Source organism: Lethenteron reissneri, chromosome 25, assembly GCF_015708825.2.
Source record: "Lethenteron reissneri isolate LAM-NWPU_2019-01 chromosome 25, ASM1570882v1, whole genome shotgun sequence".
NCBI classification, from domain to species: Eukaryota; Metazoa; Chordata; class Hyperoartia; order Petromyzontiformes; family Petromyzontidae; genus Lethenteron; species Lethenteron reissneri.
In genome coordinates this window covers 2,660,785-2,682,790 of record NC_083803.1, presented here as the reverse complement: position 1 = coordinate 2,682,790, position 22,006 = coordinate 2,660,785, and the positions used below count along the sequence as shown (strand labels likewise).

The 22,006-nt window shown below is 51.3% G+C and overlaps 2 protein-coding genes across 4 annotated transcripts in view; one reads left to right on the top strand and one right to left on the bottom strand.

Moving 5' to 3' along the window:
- The first annotated feature begins 1,377 nt into the window (after positions 1-1,377).
- Positions 1,378-7,137, top strand: PPP1CB (protein phosphatase 1 catalytic subunit beta). 3 transcript variants are annotated; one of them, XM_061558898.1, is made up of 8 exons: positions 1,378-1,508; positions 2,757-2,888; positions 3,934-4,164; positions 4,543-4,647; positions 4,800-4,871; positions 5,012-5,163; positions 5,290-5,424; positions 5,534-7,137. In XM_061558898.1, the coding sequence occupies exons 1-8, from the start codon at positions 1,418-1,420 to the stop codon at positions 5,639-5,641; spliced, it is 1,026 nt and encodes a 341-aa protein (XP_061414882.1). In that variant the 5' UTR covers positions 1,378-1,417; the 3' UTR covers positions 5,642-7,137. The 3 variants fall into 3 exon arrangements, with proteins under 3 accessions (XP_061414882.1, XP_061414883.1, XP_061414884.1); XM_061558899.1 differs by lacking the exon at positions 1,378-1,508 and adding an exon at positions 1,608-2,610 and having other exon boundaries at positions 2,709-2,888; XM_061558900.1 differs by lacking the exon at positions 1,378-1,508 and adding an exon at positions 2,331-2,364 and having other exon boundaries at positions 2,709-2,888.
- Positions 7,138-8,714: 1,577 nt separating this feature from the next.
- USH2A (usherin) overlaps positions 8,715-22,006 on the bottom strand; it is a 79,185-nt gene continuing 65,893 nt past the window's right edge. The window contains 12 exon segments of the mRNA XM_061558709.1: positions 8,715-9,684; positions 9,778-10,068; positions 12,157-12,228; positions 13,019-13,266; positions 13,384-13,467; positions 13,800-13,976; positions 14,605-14,822; positions 16,406-16,644; positions 17,131-17,340; positions 18,202-18,541; positions 19,022-20,547; positions 21,515-21,745. Coding sequence (XP_061414693.1) covers positions 9,598-9,684; positions 9,778-10,068; positions 12,157-12,228; positions 13,019-13,266; positions 13,384-13,467; positions 13,800-13,976; positions 14,605-14,822; positions 16,406-16,644; positions 17,131-17,340; positions 18,202-18,541; positions 19,022-20,547; positions 21,515-21,745 — 3,723 coding nt within the window. The 3' untranslated portion in view covers positions 8,715-9,597.

The window sequence follows — 22,006 nt, the reverse complement described above, 5'->3', positions numbered from 1 at the left end:
CTCTTCACTCCCCCCCCCCATCCCAATGTGTGCAATTACTATTATAGGGTCGGTAGATAATAAAATTATAGCGATTAGACAGTATTATTGTAGCGCGCGGGGGGGGGGGGGGGGGTTAACGGTCCCAGTACCCAGTCTCAGCCGGGTGGGCAATCTAGGCGAGGCTGGAGGTTCTGCACGGTACTAGGCCTCGACACCCCACCCGTGTTAAGCGACGACTTTGTGGTATAAACTCGATATACCCAGCGTTGCCCGGGGGGAAAATACATTTAAAATCTTCTGAAAACTTTCAAACATTACATACCAATGAAAAAACAACTGTGTAATTACTTTTTAACCCGACACGCCAAGAATCGATTCTTTAAATGTTGACTGTACAAATAGTCATTAAGCTGGGTGAGCGTACTGGCAGTCTATAATGTAGAATGTAGCCTGGTTATTAAGCGTGGTGGGTGTACTGGCAGTCTATAATGTAGACTGTAGCCTGGTTATTAAGTAAAGTGAGTCAATTTGTAACACGTAGGCTTTCGCGACCATTATTCATAAACAACGTTATTGGGTTTAGATCGCCTTATTTATTAATGTGTTGTAACCCTCAACCACCCGACACAGCCAATCAGTAAAAAAGTGTCACGTTGATAAAAGACTAATAGTTCACTGCTTTAGCCCACCGGTGTGTTCAAGCGTGAAACCACAACAATTACCATTTCAGATGAAAAAACAACTGTGTCATTACTATTAAACACGACGCGCCAAGAATCGATTCTTTAAATGTTGACTGTACAAATAGTCATTAAGCTGGGTGAGCGATTATTTGAACCGGTCCTGGGCCTCACCTAGGTCGACTCAGCCTCAAAACGAGTAACTGGTGTGGCGTATGAACATCGCCACTGGGGAGACAAAGGCGGCCGGGCGTGGTGGATCCAAGTCCCGGGCGAAGCCGGGTAGTGGAGCTAGTTATCGGTAAAATGTTAAATTGTCTCGCGAGCTTGGGTGGACACCCTCCCCCCCTCCCTCACCCCTACCCCTCCTTCGCCCCCCCTCCCTCGTCTTTCCCCCCTCCCTCCGTCCCTCCCCCCTCGCTCTCCCCCTCCCTCGCTCCCCCTCCCTCGCCACCCCTTACTCCCCCCCTCGCCACCCCTTACTCCCCCCCTCCCTCTCTCCCCCCTCCCTCTCTCCCCCCTCCCTCTCTCCCCCCTCCCTCTCTCCCCCCTCCCTCGCCCCCCTCTCCCTCGTTCCCCCCTCCCTCGTTACCCCCTCCCTCGCCCCCCCCTCTTACCCCCTTCCCTTGCTCTAACCCCTCACCCCCCCTCCCTCGCTTTCCCCAGCCCACTCCTCTTCCTCCCTCCCACACCCCTCCCTCCCCCCTCCCAACCCCCTCCCTCGCGCCCCCACTTTCCCCACGAGTCACGTGCGCATGTTGCGTCACGTGACGAGACCGCGCCTCCCCGCGGAAATGGCGGACGGGGACGTGAATGTGGACGGAATCATCGCGCGCCTCCTCGAGGGTGCGGGCCGCGACCGCCGGGCCGACACTCGCACCGCGGCGGGACCCCCCCCCCCCCACCCACTACCACCCCCACTACCACCCAGCGTCGCTCCGCCGTCACTGAGCGACATCCTCGAAACCTTCCTGCTCGCAACCCCCGTTGCTCACGTCGGCTTGGGCCTTGCACTTCTTCCTCGGCTCGTGACTCCTCGGCCTCGCCTGACTCGCCCTGCCCGCGCACGGCCTCCCTCTCCGCCGCGCGATTCCCTTCGCTGCCCCCCGCCTGCCCTGCCCCTCTCCCATCTTTGCCCTTCCTTCTCCACCCACCCCCGCCGGGTCTTGCCCTTACTGTAGTTTCCTCCCTCTAAAGTTGACTGCAGCGAAGAGTGGGTGGTGAATGTGGTGTGTGGGGATAGTGCAGTTAATGCGGGTGAATGATCGCGCTGTGGTGGGGCTCCTGTGGTGTTCAGTGGTTATTGTGCGCGTGTCGGTTAGTGTATCGTGTGGGGCTTGTGTTTGGGCTACTGTGGTTCATGCATTGGGGATGGTGTGTTGTAGCACACTAAATGTGTGGTGTGTAGGTTGTTGGTATTGTGTATCGCGTGTGTTATTGTGCCGTGAAGAGGCTATTGTACCGTGTGTGGAATGGTGGAGGTGGTTCGTGTTTAATGTAAAGGTTGTGTGTGGTTATTATGTGTGATGTGCCATGTAATGTGGTTATTGTGCAATGTATAGACGGTGGCGGTTGTGTAGTGTGGGTAATGTGAAGGTGGTGGTGTTGTGGTTATCGTGTGTTGTGGTCATCGTGTGTTGTGTAGTGTGGTTATTGTGTGGGATGTAGTGTGGTTATTGTGCAATGTATAGAGACGGTGGAGGTTGTGTAGTGTGGTTAATGTCAAGGTGGTGGTGTTGTGCTCATCGTGTGTTGTGCCGTGGTGTAGTGTGGTTATTGTGTGGGATGTAGTCTGGTTATTGTGCAATGTATAGAGACGGTGGAGGTTGTGTAGTGTGGTTAATGTCAAGGTGGTGGTGTTGTGCTCATCGTGTGTTGTGCCGTGGTGTAGTGTGGTTATTGTGTGGGATGTAGTCTGGTTATTGTGCAATGTATAGAGACGGTGGAGGTTGTGTAGTGTGGTTAATGTCAAGGTGGTGGTGTTGTGCTCATCGTGTGTTGTGCCGTGGTGTAGTGTGGTTATTGCGCAATGTATGGGCGGTGTAGGTTGTGTTCGTGCGGTTGACGTAAAGGCGTGGCGGTGGTGCGTTTCAGTGCGAGGATGCCGCCCTGGGAAGACCGTGCAGATGACGGAGGCCGAAGTGCGGGGCCTGTGCGTCAAGTCGCGCGAGATCTTCCTGAGCCAGCCCATCCTGCTCGAGCTCGAGGCGCCGCTCAAGATCTGCGGTGTGTCCCGAGAGCACATACACCACTCCACGTTCACGTGCCGGGAATCTGCATGTTCTTGTGAACGACTTAATTGAGTGCTATGCTCAGCCCAGGAGTGGTGTTGCAAGTTGGTGGTCATTGAAGTATGACAAGAGTAAAAAATTAACTTTCCACCAATATTAAAAGATAAATGTGAAAATACAATTGAGTAATACGTAGAGATGGAACAACTTCCCAACACGATACATTACATATGCCTGTTATCATGTGACACATTTCTAAGTGTCAAATATTGTGTACCCACATCTTGGTGACATTGATTGTACATATCTTGAGAGACTAGGATTTGCACATAACTATTGGTACACAGCAATGTAATAAAAAACTAATCTAAGTTTTCATAAAATAGTATTAAAGTAAGCTTAAATGGGTCAACCCATTTAAGCTGTTACATTCCATTGCTTTTCTGTAATGCCCTACTTAGGTCAGAAGTAAATCTACAGGAAAAACATTCACTTAGACATTGTTTAAAACTTTACACAGACTTCTGAACTCAGAAGATTAATCATGACAAAGTTGTTGTGGCAATGAATACCACAAGGATGCGTCAGAGATGACATTGAGAAAGCGTGAATCGGACCAGTGTATTAAGAGCGTTAAGACCATACATGGTCATAGCTTACAGTTTCATCTGTGCAGTGCAGTTAAAAATAAATTATACCCCGTTGATTGACAGTGTATTAAAATTTAAAGTACCGTGCTGTTTTGCCAGAGGCTATAACCAGGGCTTAATTTCTCACTGAACATTTTCCAGGTTGTTGGTTTACCGCAGTAGACACATGATTTCTAGCCAAACCAGAGCGAAAGTTTTAGTGGATGAATTATTTTCTAGGTCACTGTCCTTGACATTCCTGGTTGAAACTGAGCCCTTGCTATAACACTGCATGCTTGACTTGGACTTTGGTTACTATATCAATAAATTACACTTTTGACTTAATCATAATTTGTCACGTTACAACTGGGGGATTTTTTTAGTAATGTTATATGCACCTCTGTTGCATAGGTGATATCCATGGGCAGTACACGGACCTGCTGCGGCTCTTTGAGTATGGAGGGTTCCCCCCCGAAGCCAACTACCTGTTCCTGGGCGACTACGTCGACCGTGGCAAGCAGTCCCTGGAGACAATCTGCCTGCTGCTCGCCTACAAGATCAAGTACCCAGAAAACTTCTTCTTGCTGCGTGGCAACCACGAGTGCGCCAGCATCAACCGCATCTACGGCTTCTACGATGAGTGTGAGTCCAGCAACTCGTTATCTCATCTTGTGAAGATGCCTGCAGTATTATGTGACGGAAGCGTGAGAGGAGAAATGTTCAACCCAGAAGACCACACTAGCAGAGCGAGTGCCCAGTAGTTGGCATTCATGATCGTTCATCACGGAATGTTAACGTACGTTTCATGTTGCTCAAATTTGGGAGATGCAAAGGGAATGTAAGAAATTCGGCACACACTTAGATAATGTGTAGGTTTTTGATAAAGTTTCAAAGTTGTCAAATTTCATGGACTACTTTATTTAACAGCGGGGAACTTAAAGCACGATATTTGATACTTATTGAGGAAGCATATTCCTGGATGGCCAATTTCACACAACCAAAACTGTTTTATTTTTCTAGGTAAGCGGCGCTTCAATATAAAATTGTGGAAGACCTTTACGGACTGCTTCAACTGCCTGCCGATTGCAGCAATTGTTGATGAAAAAATATTTTGCTGTCATGGAGGTGAGTTCCTTTGTTTTTAACCACTTTGTCTAAATATGAAATGCACAACATAATTGTTAAAGTTTAGGTTAATAAGTGTGAAACCCAGATTTATTAAGTTATGTTGCGATGCTGTGAAATTCTGTAATTCTGTGCATTGTGTTTGATGGCAGGGTTGTCTCCTGACCTTCAGTCCATGGAACAGATTCGCCGAATCATGAGACCCACAGACGTACCAGACACTGGTGAGAGATTTTTCATCAATACTGAATGCTTTCTTTGTGTGGTTTCCAGTGTTTTGGCTAATTACATTGCAGCATTACAAGCTATATTATGGGTAAAGCATGTGGGCTCAGCGTCTTGTGATCTCTCTTTGGCGACGCAGGCCTGCTGTGCGATTTGCTGTGGTCGGATCCCGACAAGGACGTGCAGGGCTGGGGGGAAAATGATCGCGGTGTCTCCTTTACGTTTGGGGGCGATGTGGTCAGCAAGTTCCTGAACCGTCACGACCTGGATCTCATCTGCCGAGCCCATCAGGTGAGCGCGACCAGTGGCACAGGTTGCGCATCCTGTAGCTCCCCAAGCTAAACCACCTTAGTTATGTAGCCTCACGTTACACAATTTTATAAACAGCTGCTTGTATGCATTCACTCTTTTTTGCAGGTTGTCGAGGATGGATATGAATTTTTTGCCAAACGACAGCTTGTCACCTTGTTCTCCGCCCCTAACTACTGTGGGGAATTTGATAACGCTGGTGGCATGATGAGCGTGGACGAAACACTCATGTGCTCCTTCCAGGTCTGTAACTGTTAATGCCACGCTGTGCACCGGCAGTTTTCTACTCACTATTTCAATTCATGTGATAAATGAAGGCTCGCTAAATCGCAATTTCAATGTTTTCTTTCAGATCCTTAAACCTTCTGAGAAAAAAGCAAAGTACCAGTATGGGGGTATGAACTCGGGACGTCCTGTCACCCCACCCAAGGCTGCCGTTCCCTTACCAAAGAAGCGATAAGGCAGAGGCCGCTGGGCTGAGTTACACCCTGCGTCATTGAGCAAAAGTGTCGAGCAGGATGGGCTGCACGCTGGGGCGAATGTCGCTTAAAGTAGCATAGAAGCTAAAGCATGTTTGCTGAAAACACTGACCCTGAACAGAAGCCTGCATGCAGTGTCATTAATTCCACATTCCAAATCGCTTTTGCTCGATGATGCTTACAATTATTTAATTGTTCCTTTTGTTATCTATGTTATATGCTTTAGTACTTTTACGATTGCTTTCATTTGGCAAGTCAGTCTTATTTTCAATCTTGCTCACGTGGTTGAAAAGAGGTTGTACTCCCCTTTTTAAGTATCGATTGCAATGTTTGGTTTTCACTCTGAACATGTTAAGCTCCATTACATTTTAAAGCTACTCTGCAGGTAATGATTGTTGAATACCTTTTGTTCAACAATACATTTTCAGAGGCTACTCTTGTTTTTCCTTAAAACTATGCAGTTTTGTGCAATGTTAAATTTTCAGCGCTAAATTTTCTATCTTGAGTCCATGAAGTTCAAATTTAAGGGTATAAAAAAGGTTAACTGGACAAACAACCATGTGGGTATTGGTGCTGCACTACTGCAATGTCGGATATGCTTCGTGCATTTCTTTCCCTTCGGTGTTGAAGTTGAGCAGAGGAGGTGCATTCTAATCATCTAGTGCAGGGGTCGGCAACCAAAATAACAAGAAGAGCCATTTCTTTCCAATTCGGTACAAAATTCAGTATTTCAAGAGCCGCAATGCATCTGAGTACATACTGTACATACGTACATATCGTCAAGAAGCAGCCCGTAAAGAGCCGCATGCGGCTCCGGAGCCGTAGGTTGCCGACCCCTGATCTAGTGGCTCACGTATACCACCTGCATTGCGGTGCCTCACAGTTGGGCATTGCTGCTTGTGGAGAAGGAGGAACGCGAAGGCTTCATTGTGTAGTGTCAACACAGCTCCAACAGAATAGGCCAGTTCATACGAGTAGTGGATTCCTCGAGTCTGTCAACAAATATAAGATTTTATTTGAAAATCTTACCACAAGAAATTGAAAGAGGATATGCATGAAACAAGCAAGGGGGGGGGGGGGTGTGGTTGTACATTAGTAAAAAAATAATAGACTTTTTCAGATTGTCCTATTTCTTCTTGCACAAAGTATGTTATTCAGTTGTACGCTTTTCCATATGTATTACACAGCTCTCAACATTCCATTATCCATTAGTGATCATTAAACCAGTAAACTGTGGTATGGTGTAATAAAAGATTAATAACGCACCCTCAACTGAGTCCCATTCCACATGTCACGATTCCATTTGTGTTTGATGGGTATAATAATTTGCTGTGCTAAATAATAATGTGTATCCTGTCGCATTGTGCACTTAGTTTATGCACTCCCATTGTTTTCATGTTGCAGTTGTAAATACTGTAGTGACCTGTTTTCCCGTGTTGTAATGGTAAATAAAATATTTAAGGTAAAATCTCTTGAATATATTTTTTGCAACATGGCATTTTTCTCGTATGAATTTCCTTTCCGAATCGGCCAAAGGCTATCGCTGTGTTTTCTCAATTTTTATGCGCATTATGATGGAATGTTATATCGAAAACTTAAATATAAAAAACAGCACGTTCAGGAGACACATGGCAGTACCAATCCGGTACATTAAAACCAAAAATGAAAATCACAGACGTGGAGGATGAAAACTTCACCGACGAATGTACCTTGTTCCACCATTGCAGCAGAAAACTGATTCACCGAGGCCTTTACAACAAACAGTGTTTGGCACTACGAATAAGAGCTTCACATATGTAATACCACAACCAGTAACATTTTTTACAATTATTACGTCTAGGCCTACAAGGATGTCTTTGAAGTTTAATGAACATACTTATAATGAAGCACAGCTGACCTAACTGATCTAAAGAACTGCCAATGGAGGGTGTATGGTTACAGACTTTCCCATTGGGCCACACAATAACAAAACACCATCGGCAAATTTGTGTGTGCACTGCAAGACTGCACCTGCCTGGGACACAGTAATGAAAACAGTTTGTTAAACCAGACCTAGATTTTGTACCCAGTGGCAAGTAGCAATGGTTGGCAGGAGCACTGGTGCTCGGAAAGAAATAGGCCCTCCTGCCCAATTACCTCCTAATTCGTACCCTCGTCACTGGTGCACTTGCATCATCTGCACCCTCGATAGCTACGCCACTGTCTTCACCCACTGAGTTGTAAAGTTAGACACATCATCCACTGCGTTGTCTCCATGAGACGTCAAGTGCAGTAATCTAGCCGGCACTGTTCTGCCTGAAAAAAAAATACAACTGGTTGCACAGACCCTTCCACTTCCATGTGACATTAATTTCGTCAGGCCGATTGCCACCCAGATGTTTGCAAATTCAAACATTGCGCAAGAGGCACGGCTTATTGCTGTTATTGAAAGCGGCCTGCCTTGCCCTGCAGTGTTCGTTTGTTGCCGCTGGGTGGCGCGGGTTGGGAAACATCGCCGCTTGCTGGTGACCCATCACAATAACCAGCACCGCTACGACGACAAACAACAACGATTACCAGTGTGCTACCCTAAGCAAGTACTGCACTGAGAAAACAACAACAATACATTTACAAGTGTTTACATTTCGATACGTTTTCAGTAAACTTTTACGATGGTATTTTATCACGGACACCACGCACAATGCTATGAAATACAAAGTCATTTTCCATCCTTTTTTTGCTGTGGTAAAAAAAAATCAAACCCTGTTTCAATTTGTAGAAAAAGGCATTGAAGCTTAGGCAACACGAGTGGACGATAAAACACATTCCTGCGGCGGGAGCTGGTAGGAACGTTGGGTTGCTCGGTCAATGGCCTGCAGGGTCAACGGCGGCGTGGTGTATTCCGCAAATATGGCCGATTATGAGGGCGGGCACAAGCCGGCGTGAGTAGGTTAAACGTTGAGTTTTATAAGGGCACCACGGGGTGACCAGCCCCTCCCCACCCAGCCCCACCCCTCCCACCCTCCCCACCCAGCCCCTCCCCACCCCTCTCCACCCAGCCCCACCCCTCCCATTTTTTGATGCACGACGGACGGACACAATAATCCGCTGTGGGTTGGTGGAACCAGGTGGTTCCTACCAGTAACAGAAAGCAACCTCTCTGCATCGATAAGCAAAAAAAAAACCCATTCAGAAAGCATTCAGGATTTTTACCGCTGCCCATTCCATTACACGTTCGGTATCCCACTACAGAAATATAAACCACGTCTTGCCTGAGTTGAGCAATACACCTTAAGAAACCTGTACTTGTTCTCTGCAATATTGATGTCTTGTTGTCTTTGTTTTGTCATTGCTGCTCGGCTCACGCACCACGGATCTCGCTTGTAAAATAGCCAGGAAACTGGCGAAACGGGACCATCCGCGTAACAAATCGAATAACCTTACACAACTTACTAAAGCTATTAACGCATCTCCGCCGACTTGTGGGTGCTCAATCACTGCTGCACACAAACCATCGCAACGTTAACTCGTTGACAAACACGTGTCCTCGTGAGCATGCCCACTGGCTGTGTGCTGATTGTGTCTGCAAGTTGGCAATTTTATCTTTAAAAGTAAAAAAACTTTCTTGTTGGCATTTTGACACTGGTAAACGTTGGCAAAGTTGACAAGGTACACGAATAAATAACAGTGGTTTCTGAAATTTACTATAAAGACTCCACGCTAAATCTTGCTTTCCATTAATTTAAAATACCAAGGGGTAGTGAGATAATCGAAACGTATTAACCTTTCCCTGTGTTGCTGAAATTTAAATGCGTATTGATGAAATGCCACGGCAATGCGTGAACACAAAGGCCAGCAGCGCATGAATGAGCGAACACTCGTGGACCACTCCGTCACGTTGGCGTTAACGCAGCGGCTGCGGTGAAACTCCTTGCGTCGCGGATACACGTGTCTTGGGTTACAGGTGAGTGTCGGTGAAGACCGTGTGCTCCTTGCAGATGGTGAACGCCTTCATGGACTCCAGGAGTTCCTCGTCATCCCCAAACTGTGGCGGCACAGACACATCGAACAGTGGGCTCCCGAGGTGGTACCGGCACACGACCTGAGAGCCAACGTGGCTGTAGCGGCAGGTGCTTACGGTGCTCATCATCCCGCTGTCCCGGACTCGGGGCCGCATCAGCGTGTCCCAGAGCGGCTCCTCCAGCAGGGACGTCGCCTCGGCCGTCTCGACGAGCCGGCTGGCGCCGTGGTGCAGCGAGTCGTGGGAGCACGCGCGACACAGCGGCGGTGCAGCCGGTGGCGGTGGCGGAGTGGGTGGGCTCAGCGGTGTCCCGCGCGGGGGCACGTGAATCACCGAGACGCTGTGCCGTCGCGCGGCCCTGCCGCGCTTGTGCGAGCTAGGGCTTGAGATGCGCGTGTCCGGCAGGCCCTGCCGGAAACCCCCACGAGATCCGACTCAGCACCAGGGTGTGCGATTTGGCACATTTTCAGCGGGGGGAGTGGGAATAAAATTGGCGGGATTCAATTGAACAACCCTCACTGACCAGCGTGGTGAAGTATGGTCAAATAATCCCCATGACATACAGGTTGAGGAGGCCTGCAATTGTTTACTCATGCCACTGCCAGCAGAAGTGGCTCTCCCAGTCTATGGGGCCCCTCTCGAGGGTATATTTGGCCTCCAACCATGCTGGCCAGACAACCGATGAATTGTGGTGTGTACTGGAGGACAGAGACGGGCGGCGGATGGGATTTAAGAACCTGCCCATTGTTTCATCTGCTGCGGCAGGAGATCGAATAGAACCGGTGACCCGCAGCATCCGTTCATCCAAAAATAGCTTGACATATAGATGAAAATAATCATTTAACACAAAAGGAGATATTGCCTGATTATGTTATATTCACTTTTAAATCAATAACCAGGCTCAGACCTGGCATTGTAAATTAATTGTTTTAAATGTATCCCGCTCAAATGAGTTCACAAGACGACTTGCTGCGCTCCCGTCTCCTGTCCACACAGTTTGGGAGTTTGACGATCTTCCATGTTCTCTGCCAACCCTTGCATCCCAAAGCGCTGAATGAAAGGCATGCACCACCACATGTCTGGCATCGCTCCATCTCAAGTGTGAGGGACTCAGAGTGAAGACAGTGTTTCCTGTGCAAGATCAATTTCCCAAGGATGTCCACGTGTTGCTCAGGGCCACGGGATCACGTCCTGGTCTGGCTGGTCATGTTATCTCCAGTAACCTTAACATGAAAAACTCAGCCCTGGCTAAGCTCCCAGTCTTCAGTTTTAACAATGAAAAATCGCCCACGGTGTAATCCCTTTACCGAGTGGAGATCGCATGAGGCTGTAAGTCACCGAGTTCAAATACAGCCCTCTCATTTTTTGGCAAATATAATCATACAAATACATTAAAATTTGTCAGATTTTATAACAACATCAGTAATAATACCACTAAAATAACAATCTTAAAAATCGTGATTTCATCACCAGAACATGTCATGAATTCGCCAAAATCATTGCAGTTCAATGGAGAGCACATAGCCTCTGCAGCTGTCAACCCTGGTTCAAATCGCCGTGCGCCTGTGCGCACATTCAGTGGGTTACGTTTCGGGGAGTGAAACAATGTTGTTCACAAGAGCTTGGACCTCGAGTGAAAGCGATTCCTGTTCCGTGTCTTTAAGTGGGTGCCATGACGCTTCACTCGAGATCCGAGCTCCTGTCAACAACCTGACGATGCTGGATGTAATCTGCAGCGGAACGTCGCACCCATTTGAACGTTGTGAGATTACTCACCAACATCAACATCGGTGGTGGTGCTGCTGAAGCAGTTATACATTTGGCCACGTTTGATTCACGTGAAACTTTTATTAATTGGCTGTGTCGGGTGGAGGAGAGTTTGTGACACACATTTTTACGGGAACTGTTGCAATATTTCAGTCTTAATAATCACAGGTGAAGCAAGTGAAAATGTGGTTTTAAGTCACCAGAAACGAGCACGGCAAAACTCAACATTTCCACGCATCTCAGCTCAGCTTGCACCGTCGCGGCCTCGCTTGGTTTTATCTGAGCAGCACATGCAGAAGCGCAAAGCACACCAGACCCCATGCACACACGACCCAGGCTTCCATAAAACTCGTTCAGAGAAACTTCAAATTTTTCTCGAGACTGCGGACAATGTGCTCAGTGAGTACTAGACGTCACTGGGAGAAACAGTGGGCACAGCTGTGCTTTGTTTTTCTTGCAAAGGAATACTTTTATATTTTCAATAAAATAAATGGTCATTATCTTAATGGACAGGTCACCCCCATCTATAGAATCACACGAAAGAAAGAAATGGAGGAAGAAACCCTTGTTCTGGTCAAGAATGTGGATTCAAATTCGTATAATTACATATTTTTCCCCCCCTTTATTTTACGTTTTGCCTTTCAACGACAAAGCCCCGTGAAGAGAGGCATGCGAGTGAAATTGTCGTATGGAAACCAGGCTGCTGCGACCGTGGCGCCGCGTGGGTACCTCGTTATGGAACGTGAAACTCCGCAAAGTGATACTACTTGCCGAGCCGATGGAGTCCGCCAGGTGGTCAAACTGAGAAGCCAAACACGACGCGCACGCCATAATGCAGCAACGGTAACGGGTGGTAAAGCCAGTAGCACTGCATGACATGGTAAAAACCGACAGCATGTTATGCAGCACATCGCAGTGTTACACAGCACAGGAGAGAATGGTAGAATTGCACTACCACACATTACAGGACATCATAGTGTAGTCAAGTATGGCAGAGCACAGTAGAGCATGATAAGAGGCAGTGGCATGGTACACCACATGAAAGTGTGGTAAAGCAAGTTACAGGCAGGAACAGGACAGCAAATGTGTGGGAATGTGGTGACAAATATGAGGATGGAAGGGACGAGACACGGCCACACCTTACCAAGTGTACAAGGCGATGGTCGGGCACACAGAGAGTGTGTGGAACTTGCAAAGTGGCAGAAGCAGAGAGACACTGATCATGGAGGCTGGAGCCAGGACAGGAGTCCTTCATCTTAGCACGACAATGGAGGCGGAGGCGGATGGGTGGCAGTGGGAAATATAAAAAAATAGGTACCACAGGACATTACCGGTGCAGTCACAAGAATAGGAAACATCAAAGTGCACAGTGAGCACAGTGCGTATTATGACTCTTATACATTTTAACACCAGAGACACTGATGGTGCCTGCGATTGTGTTAAACGTTTGCCAGAGGGCACAAACTTGTATCCTGGCTGACGATGACCCGATATAAATTGCTCAAGTAACGCTCGAGACAGCACCCGGGTGACGCGGCGCAGGCGAAGGGACCGGCGAGCCCGAGAAAGCGCAGCGGGGTGAGGGACGCACCAGGAGGTTGTCGGAGGACGGGTAGACGCAGAGCGGCATCATGCTGGCCTGCGCGTGGCGGGAGGCCAGCAGCGGCGGCCGCTGGCGCGTATAGGGCGGCTTGCGCATGGCGCGGCGTAGCAGCAGCGCCAGCACGACGGCCATGAGCAGCATCCCCACGGCCGAGAGCAGAGACACGAACCACAGCTCGCTGTAGAAGTGGGGGCCTCCATCCGGGACCCGCCCCCCAGAGTCCTGCGTTGTCTCCCCTTGGTAGGGAATAAAACAGAGTCCAGTGGCATCTCAGCTCGAGCGCTGCTGTGGCCTGACATGACCAACCGCGTGAAGTATAATGAGGCCGTGGGGAGTTAAGTAAATGGCCGCACCTATTCCAGTGGCAGTGTTGTACGAGATGATGGGAGAACTGACAGATCCCATTTCTGTTGTGCAGGTGACGCGAAACTGGAATGCTGAGAAAACAAGAAACACACAAAGACAGGGATGTCACATTCAGCACATCAGCTGATTTCACAACTCATCTTTTATAATGACTAAATGCAACTGCAACTCATGGTCCGTTTGAAAAGGGGAGGATCAACATCATTTACAGATATCACTTTCCAATAAAGTTACCATACACTTGTGCGAACACACAATAAAGTTAAATCTTGCAATTCCCAAACACACACACAGACACACGTGACAGGGGATGGACATGAATAGTGTCTGGCAAACACGGGTTATGTCCTGGGCCCAGGGCTTGTGTCCCATGGACAGAGTTGGTGTCTCGCTCCATGCTTACTTTTGTCTGATGTGCGTGGCAGGCTGGCGGAGAGGCTGAGCCCTGCAAACACGCGAGTGCCGCCCTCGCTCAGAGCGAACTCGCGCAGCGGCCCGTTGAGGTGGAAGCTGGCGCTCCAGTCGACCGAAAGCGCCGTTAGGTTGCTGCTCACGTCGAATGGCGCCACGAACTCTGGGGCTGTCAGGACAGTGCGCGTGGTCAAACATCACCCGTGCAGTGCCAGAGTTGTTGTTGCAGGACACCGCTCCTCAGAGGAACGTCATGTGCACACACGTAGTGGTGTTGGTTGGTAAAGTTGGGATTTGCAGTCCACCACATCTCTACATGATCATTCATATAGGAGGTACTGCTTGACACCAGTGTCAGAAAATTACCCACGGTCCTCGTTTGCTACTTAAATGGACAATTAAAACATGGTTGGGTTGCTTGTATAGAGGGCAGTGCAATACACCAAATTTTCAGCTCGAAAGGTAAAACAAAAGATGTAGCCTAATTATTCCACAAATAATGACAAATATCTCTACCATGAGAGAGATGCCGTATCGCCTGCTCTCACGTGGCTCAAGAGACAAGGCATGTTGAACTTCTTTCACACTGTACGTAGCGAACTGTGCGAATCGAAGGTGCGGGGGACGGAAAACAAATCCAACACAAAGAGCAGTTGGAAAAAAAAATAGTTTTCAATCGAGATTTAAAAGCGCATAGCTCCCAGTAGCTTCCTATTATCAGAAGGAAGAGCGTTCCAGACAGGCGCAGAAGCGCACCTCGAAGGCGACGACATCACGAGGAGGTGGAGTCGGCTCACCTTCCTTGTGTGTGGTGAGGGTGCTCCATGCTGACGCGGTGCTTCCGGCTTGGTTGTGCGAGATGATGCGGAAGTCGTAGCTGCAGTAGGGCAGGAGGCCGCTGACGTTGTGGGACCTGTGCTTGCCCGTGTACACCACGTCCAGCGAGCCTTGCCGGCACTCCACCGGCAGGGGTTGGGGCGGCTGAGGACACGACATGCGTTTCTGTAGCTCGAAGCTGCGCCGCCGAGACCAGAGAGCACAGAAAGACAAAGTTTTCCCCGTATAGCCTTAACAGACTCTTTGGGGCAAGTGGTAATAGGGAGCATCTTTGAAGGCCGACATGGCACACGAGGGGGTGGGGGGCCTGCACCACCCCTGGTACTCGCACACACGTGGTTAAGGACAGTACGGGGTGATGTAGGGACAGTACGGCTCTCCGTGGCCATGGTTACTAATTAACGTAACGGAACAGACAGGGTCGCGTTAGGGATAAGGGCAGAGACAGACAGGGCCAGGTGCAGTGAGAGAGGGTTCGGGAAAAGGGGCGTGGCCGGGTCATGAGGGGGATAAAAGCCGGCATGAACCGGGGCTCAGGGCTGCTGTTGTGGGGGAATTGCCGTCACCGTTGTCACCTTGGAGCGGGTCGTCTTCATCGTCCTGCAGTGGGCACCTTGTAGTCTTGGAAGGCTAGAGTTATGTTGTCTCAGAGTAGAGCTATCTAAGTTACCCAAGTGTCACTCGCATGTTACTCACACATACACAATGCAACATTGTATATTTGTAAATCCACTATCCACTGAAACCTGCTTTTACTATTCATAAAAACCAAAATAAATCAGTGGTTCAAGATTACTACATCGAGTAAAACCTCGTTATTTCGGTATTTGATCATTCGTAATTGGGGATAATTCGACACAGCTACGCTTTCGGCATATATACGGTGTATTAGTAATTGGCCATGAGCCGAATTACCGTACCGAACGGTCCAACTTCGGCATGGCACGTGGAGTGACGCCGAGCGACACGACCAAAACAACGACTCAGTCTGGTGGCGGTGCGCGTAGCGAGCGTCGGCGAGTGTGGCGAGCGTGGCGAGCGTTAGTGCGGACCCGTCGCTGTGGACTCTGTGCAAGCCAACCCTCTCAGAAATGCCATCTACACCGACGTCAAGATCCCTTAGTCTGCGAGACGAATTCTAAGTTTCGTATAGAATTGATGCAGGGTGTGTGTCGATGCGTACGGTGAGTGAAGACACCCATGTCAGTGGTGAAGTGCCACATCAGCTGATGTCGCCTGATGGCGAGTAATGTGTTGTGAAAGTGTAAAATAATGTAGTCTTCAAGTAAACATTAATTGTTAAGCGAAAATGTGAAGTTTAAGTTCGTGCAATTTGGTGTTTAAGTTATAATTTGATGATAAAGTGAATATACAGTACAGTAAGTGCATGCTCAGTGCATTAAGCCCCCCTCTACAACCTGTCACTCACCACATGGAACCTCCCGCATCCTCCTCCTTCGCCTGCAGTGCTGGTTACTGGTGGTAAGTGTTGCTTTTTTTGGAAAATAATTTTAGGAAAACAAATTTGGATATTTTTTTAAATTAGGGCAGGAGGCACTGGGGAGTACCATTGTACATAATTCGGACTATTGGACAATTCGGCAAGGCCAGAGCCCCATACGTGTCAAATTAGCAAGTGTTTACTGTAAGCATAATGAACGTTGAGTGTACAGTTGTGGTCACATCTGCAGGCAACTCCGGTGCACATACAGACACACGCACACACATACACACGCAAACGATGATGGAGAGCAGGGGCACCTGTGCATGATCCCGTTGGGCCGTGTGGGGTCGCTCCAGGCCAGACTGGCAGCGCGGGACCCGACAGCTGAGGGGGCAGGAGAGGGTTGCCCGGTGGGAGCCGCTGGCAGAGTTTGCAGGCGCGCGGGGGGTCCATCAGCGCAGCAGCGGAGGCACGTGCACGCCTGCACGTACACCGAGTACGTGCTGAACGGCTCCAACCCGTGGATCTCCTGCTCCACGGAGGCCCCCTCGGATAGCTGTCGCACAAGGGGCGGACGCAATACACAACAATAACTGCACCAGCCAGTTAGGCGGTGTCTTCCCAATTCCACAGGACTCCACCGGGCTCTCCAAAGGCCGGCTATGCAGTTCAGCATTGACCCAAGATCAACGATCGTGAAGGACAGTGAGTGGCGCAGAGTGACCAATATGTGCCTCGGTGGGATGAATAAATGGGGCCCCCTGTCATCGTCGTAGCCCGGTGCTTAGGCTCCCCCGGACCATGGCACGTCAGTGCAGTTGGACCGCCAACGGCCGCTGATTAACATTATTGGGGCAAGAAACCGTCATTTAAATTGCATATATAGACTATTACAAAATACAGGATCAAACAATTCGTTTTCTGAAAACATTTGTAATCCTGAAAACACCTTAACGATGCACTGACGTTATCAGAATGTTTTTTTTAAACAAAAGTGCTCCGCTTGCAGGTCGTGCGGCCGGGCCGCCAATGATGGGTGTACCATCATGTGGAGGCCGCTGGAGCTGTTGGCGAAGACGCGGTAAACGGTGACGATGCCGTTGGGCTGCGTGGGCGGTGAGACGAGCACCACGGCCGAGGTGGCCGCCACCGAGGAAAAGGAGGGTGGCTGCAGCCCGAGGGGAGGAGCGGGTCCCGTGCGCCCCCGCACCCAGACCCCGTCGACGTGCCCGGCCGCGTTCACTGCCCGCACCTGCCGTACCATCGCCGCACCACCGCCGCACCACCGCACCACTGCCGGCATCAGCCTCCTCGCGGACAGCGGCATCCTTCTGCTCATGGCAAACTCTGGTCAATCCCACGTCACCTTCGCTTCAGCTTAACCCTTTCCCGTTCTGAGACGTCTGCAAGTTGATGGGTAGGTCCCATTCACCTCCGAGAGAGGCGTAGCACCGTTGTTTATCAAGACATTGTACTCACCACAGAGAACCGTAGCGACGCGACCGCACTCTGTGATAGCTGGCGCCCTCGCGCGTGTCCTCGTGGGAGCCTCGGTACCGATAAAGTTATTTTATAAAAAAAAATTATTCCGGTTTCGTTGCGATTATGTACATGTACGTCATCGGAACGGAATCAGAAGTGTATATCATTGGCACAGGAAAGGGTTAAGAGACATACCCTCCACTGGTAGCTGTGAACCAGTAGTGAAAAATTAAAAATTTCCATGTTGGGAGGCGAGTCTATCCATATAATGCTCACTCCTGATTTTCTCAAAAATATGCTCATTTTATTGGCCTTCAAGAGTTAAACATAATTATGATCAGAGCACTACTGCACATTTCTTAACATAGTAACACACACATACAGCAGCACAGACGCAAGAGAGAAACTGAATTGAGGCAGGAGTTGTGGGATGTGTTCACAAATCTCATATCAGGCCTCTATGCCTTGAATGCACCTCTCAGTGGGGCTACACTGTAGTGTAATGACAAACTCCAGCGACTCACTCTAGCGAAGAATTCCCCCACTATCCTCGAATTTGTGCCCTTTAAGTTTTGTTCAGAGCCACCGTGGATGTTTAAGCGAGGGCTACGACACCGCCGGTGCGCCTTGCCTTGTACTCGTACTCCGCGTTTGTCTCCACGCTCCCGTCCCGGAAGGACTGCGCAGTCCCGTTGTAGACGAGGTCAACGCGCGGCCCGGCGGCCCGGCGAGGGCCAGCAGGGCCTACCACGGGGCCCTGGCGGTATAGCTCGTAGCGCAGGACGGGGCCGTTGGGCCGCAGCGGGGAGGCCCAGGACACGCGCAGGCCCGCCCAGTCCCCCGCGCCGTCGGCCTGCGGCTCCACGCTGGGGCCGGGCTGCAGGGTGGGCGGCGCCTCCAGGGTGCTGCCCCGTGCCCACTCGCTCGACGCGCAGCCCCCAGCCGTGCACGCTTCCACGCACGCCTCGTACCTGAGGCCCGTCCGCGCAGAGTGCAGGGGCATGTCACGGGCAGCTCGAGCGCTTGCTTACTGAGCGGCACGAGCAGTCAAAATCTCATTCTCCAGACAGTGGGTGAAACAAGTGCATTATTACGTCCATTGCATGACCATCCGTTGGCTGATAATAACAAACAAAAAGTGGATCATAAAGTGGTCCAAATAAGCGAGTATGGACTATCTTAAAAGTAATATTGATGTGGATGATTATGGTTTTTAGAAGACACCTCAATGAGCTAGTGGACCGAAGGGCCTCACAACGCACAGACACAACCGTTGCTGTTCTGCCATCTCCTGGCCCCCTCGCAGTGCTAACATACAACAGCCGGTATTACCAGGCGGCCTCTCATCCAGGTGCCAACCAGTCTCAACCCCGCTTAGCCGACGACATCCGACAGTACCGGGGGGTACACTCAGGGTGATTTGGCATTGCTTCATGCATTATTCCATTCACCTTTGATGAGGAGCGAGTCCCCCCACCACCAGCGTGCGCTCTGCGAAAGCCTCGCGCCCCGGCACCGCGCCGTGCGTGCTCGTGTTGCCAGACTCCAGGTCCCGCATGCGCACCGTGTAGTTGACGACGTCCCCGTTGGGGCGCAACGGCGGGTCCCACGCCACGCGCATCCCAGTCGACGACAGCGCCTCCAGCCGCGGCGGCGCCAGGCCGCCCGGCGCGGAGGCCGGGGTGCGGGCGACGGACGGTGCGCTGCTCACCCTCCCGCGGGCGTTGCGCGCCACCAGGGAGTACGAGTACCGGGCGCCGGGGGACAGCCGCGCGTCTCGGTAGTGCAGCTTTAGGCCCGAGTAAACCAGAGCGCCGTCGCGCCACACCTCGTAGCTCAGTATTTGTCCGTTGGGAGCGTCCGGCTTCTGCCACCGTACTTCGACCGTACGGTAATTGGTCACGTCCAGGCGCGGGGCACGCAAGCTCTCGGGAGGAGCCTCCAGCGTCCGCGCTCTCACGCCGCTGCTGTTGGCGCAACCACCGCCCGTGCACACGGACACAAAGAAGCCGTGCTCCGAGTATGGGCGCAAGCCGGAGACCGTCACGCTCCCACTCAGCCCCTCGGGGCACTCCTCACCGTCCACGAAAAGCTTCGCCTGTGTGGTCTGACCGCGACCGGGGGCGAGGGGCGTCCAGCTGACGCGGATGGCGGTGGCGTTGACAGGGGTGGCCACGGGGGGACGCACGAAGCTGGGCGCGGCCTCCGGCGTGCGCTGGCTCACTGCCGGGCTGGTGACGCAGCCTCCCGCGGTGCAGGCCACCACCGCGTAGCTGTAATCGGTGTGTGCCAGAAGGTCGACGTCTGTGAAGTTCAGCGTGGACCGGTCAAAGATGAACGGGAGGAAGGAACCGTTTCTCAGCAGCTTGTAGTGATGCAGCTCTCCGTTCGGCTCCAACGGAGGAGTCCAGCTCACGCACAGCTTGCGGGCGCTGTGAGGGACGGTGCGGACCGAGGGGGGCGCCAGCTGCGCCGGAGCAGCTTGCGGCGTGCGCACGGTGACCCACCCGCTCTCGGCGAACCCCGCCGAGTTCCACGAGCGCACCTTGTAGCGGTACGCGGTCCCCGGCTTCAAGCCGCGGTGCACGTAGGAGCGTTTTTCCCGTGAGCTCATCGAGGCATTGATAACCGCCTCCTCAGCCACCTCCTCCAGCACGGCGTCCCTCCGCCCACTTGCCGGGTCGGTGGCGGTGCCGCCGATGATGAGGTAGCGGAGGATGCGGCCATGGGGCCGGCGGGGCGGTGTCCAGCGCAGTTCCACGCTCGTGGGGCCGAGCGGCCGGGCATCGGGCTCGGGCTGGGAGGCCGGAGCGGCCTCGCCCGTGCGGGCGGTCACGGGGCCGGAGCGAGCGCAGCCCACGGACGTGCACGCCTCCAGCGCCAGCGAGTACTCCTTGTACGGCGCAAGCCGCCGCAGCACGAAGCGACGAGCCAGCCCGCTGAACTCTACGCCACTGTCGCTGAGAACACTGTAGTTCTGGAAAATAATCACCAAAGTATCTCCCTCATCACATCGGCATCTGAGGGTACTCAACTCTTGTTTCAATAAAATTACAAGATCATTTGCATATGTCCCATCCCGCCAGCTTCTCTCTCAATCTCTCCTACTCCGAACCGTTCCCCCCTCTCCTTGGGCACAATCCCGTTTCCACTCCTTTAACCTCCTTGCCCCCTTGCACTGGAACAAACTTCCCCTCCACATGAAGTAGCGAGCACCCTCCCTGTCTCGTTTCAGCGCCTCCTTCAAGACCCACTTACTCTCCCTGGCCCATCATTCCCTCCATCCCTAGGCACCCCCGTAATTCCGGTACCCACAAACCGCCCTCCCTATATCCCATCCCTATTTACCATATCGCTTTTTGTTACCCTCAATGTATCACTCATAGCCCTTGTAAAGCGCCTTGGATATAAAAGCACTATATAAATATGAGATAAGATACGGCATCCGAATGCAACTGAATCTCAGGTTGGTGTACAAGAAAAATGACGGGCATTGTTACGAGATTTTGGGGCAGATGAGTTAGCCCTGCGATGGTGGTGGTGATTCCACTTTCCCTTGGTGGGCGAATTCTGATTTTCCACAAAAGCAGCAGAAGAATTATGGGCCAATTTCACCATTCGCTGACCCGATATCAGTACAATAAAAAAAAGAGATAAATCAAAAGACAACTCCCTCTCAACAAATAAACATCACAGTTCATACTTCCACTCTAAACTGCCTGACAGTTTGACAGTTCAGCCAGCCGGTGCTTTAAATGCCTCGTTAATACCCGTAGATAACATCCCAGCACGGACGGCTGTCACAAAACGGAGCTGCAGGCTGGTGCGTCCCAGTGCAACGTCCACCTGGACGATGCCGTTGGGTCGTGCCGGTGCGTCCCAGTGCATCGCCCACCTGGACGATGCCGTTGGGGCGTGCCGGTGCGTCCCAGTGCATCGCCCACCTGGACGATGCCGTTGGGTCGTGCCGGTGCGTCCCAGTGCAGCAGCATGCTGCGCCCACCGGGCAGGGACTGTGCCACCGGTGGGGCGAGACCCCTCGGGGCAGCCTCCATGGTGCGTGCGGAGGCCCAGGGACTTGGCTTCTCCGCCGCACCGCTCACCACCACCACCACCCGCAGATGGTAGAGCGTGTGGGGCTCCAGCCCAAACACCAGCGCCTCCTGCTGCCCCCCCTGCAGCACAAAGACAAAGCCACCCCGCCAAACGGGATAGCCTTCAACAGATTGTGTGGGCAAGTGCTGTTCGTGAGCGCCGATGAAGGCCGGTACGGTACACGAGGGGGTGGGTGACCACCACCCCACGCCCAGCCGTCTTTGTTTCCGTAGTGGCGCTGCTTACACACCGCACCAAGTATTAATTTGAGGCTGAGTCGACCTAGGGGAGGACGAGGACCGTTTCAGATAATCGTCACTTGTGTTGGCAATGAGCGGGAA

What these genes read in the sequence shown, in the direction of transcription:
- PPP1CB (XM_061558898.1), top strand. Translation starts at nt 1,418, where the DNA reads ATGTTGCGTCACGTGACGAGACCGCGCCTCCCCGCGGAAATGGCGGAC. An exon ending in CTACGGCTTCTACGATGAGT is followed by an intron (nt 4,165 to 4,542) that starts GTGAGTCCAGCA and finishes TTATTTTTCTAG; the next exon opens with GTAAGCGGCGCTTCAATATA. An exon ending in TCATCTGCCGAGCCCATCAG is followed by an intron (nt 5,164 to 5,289) that starts GTGAGCGCGACC and finishes TCTTTTTTGCAG; the next exon opens with GTTGTCGAGGATGGATATGA.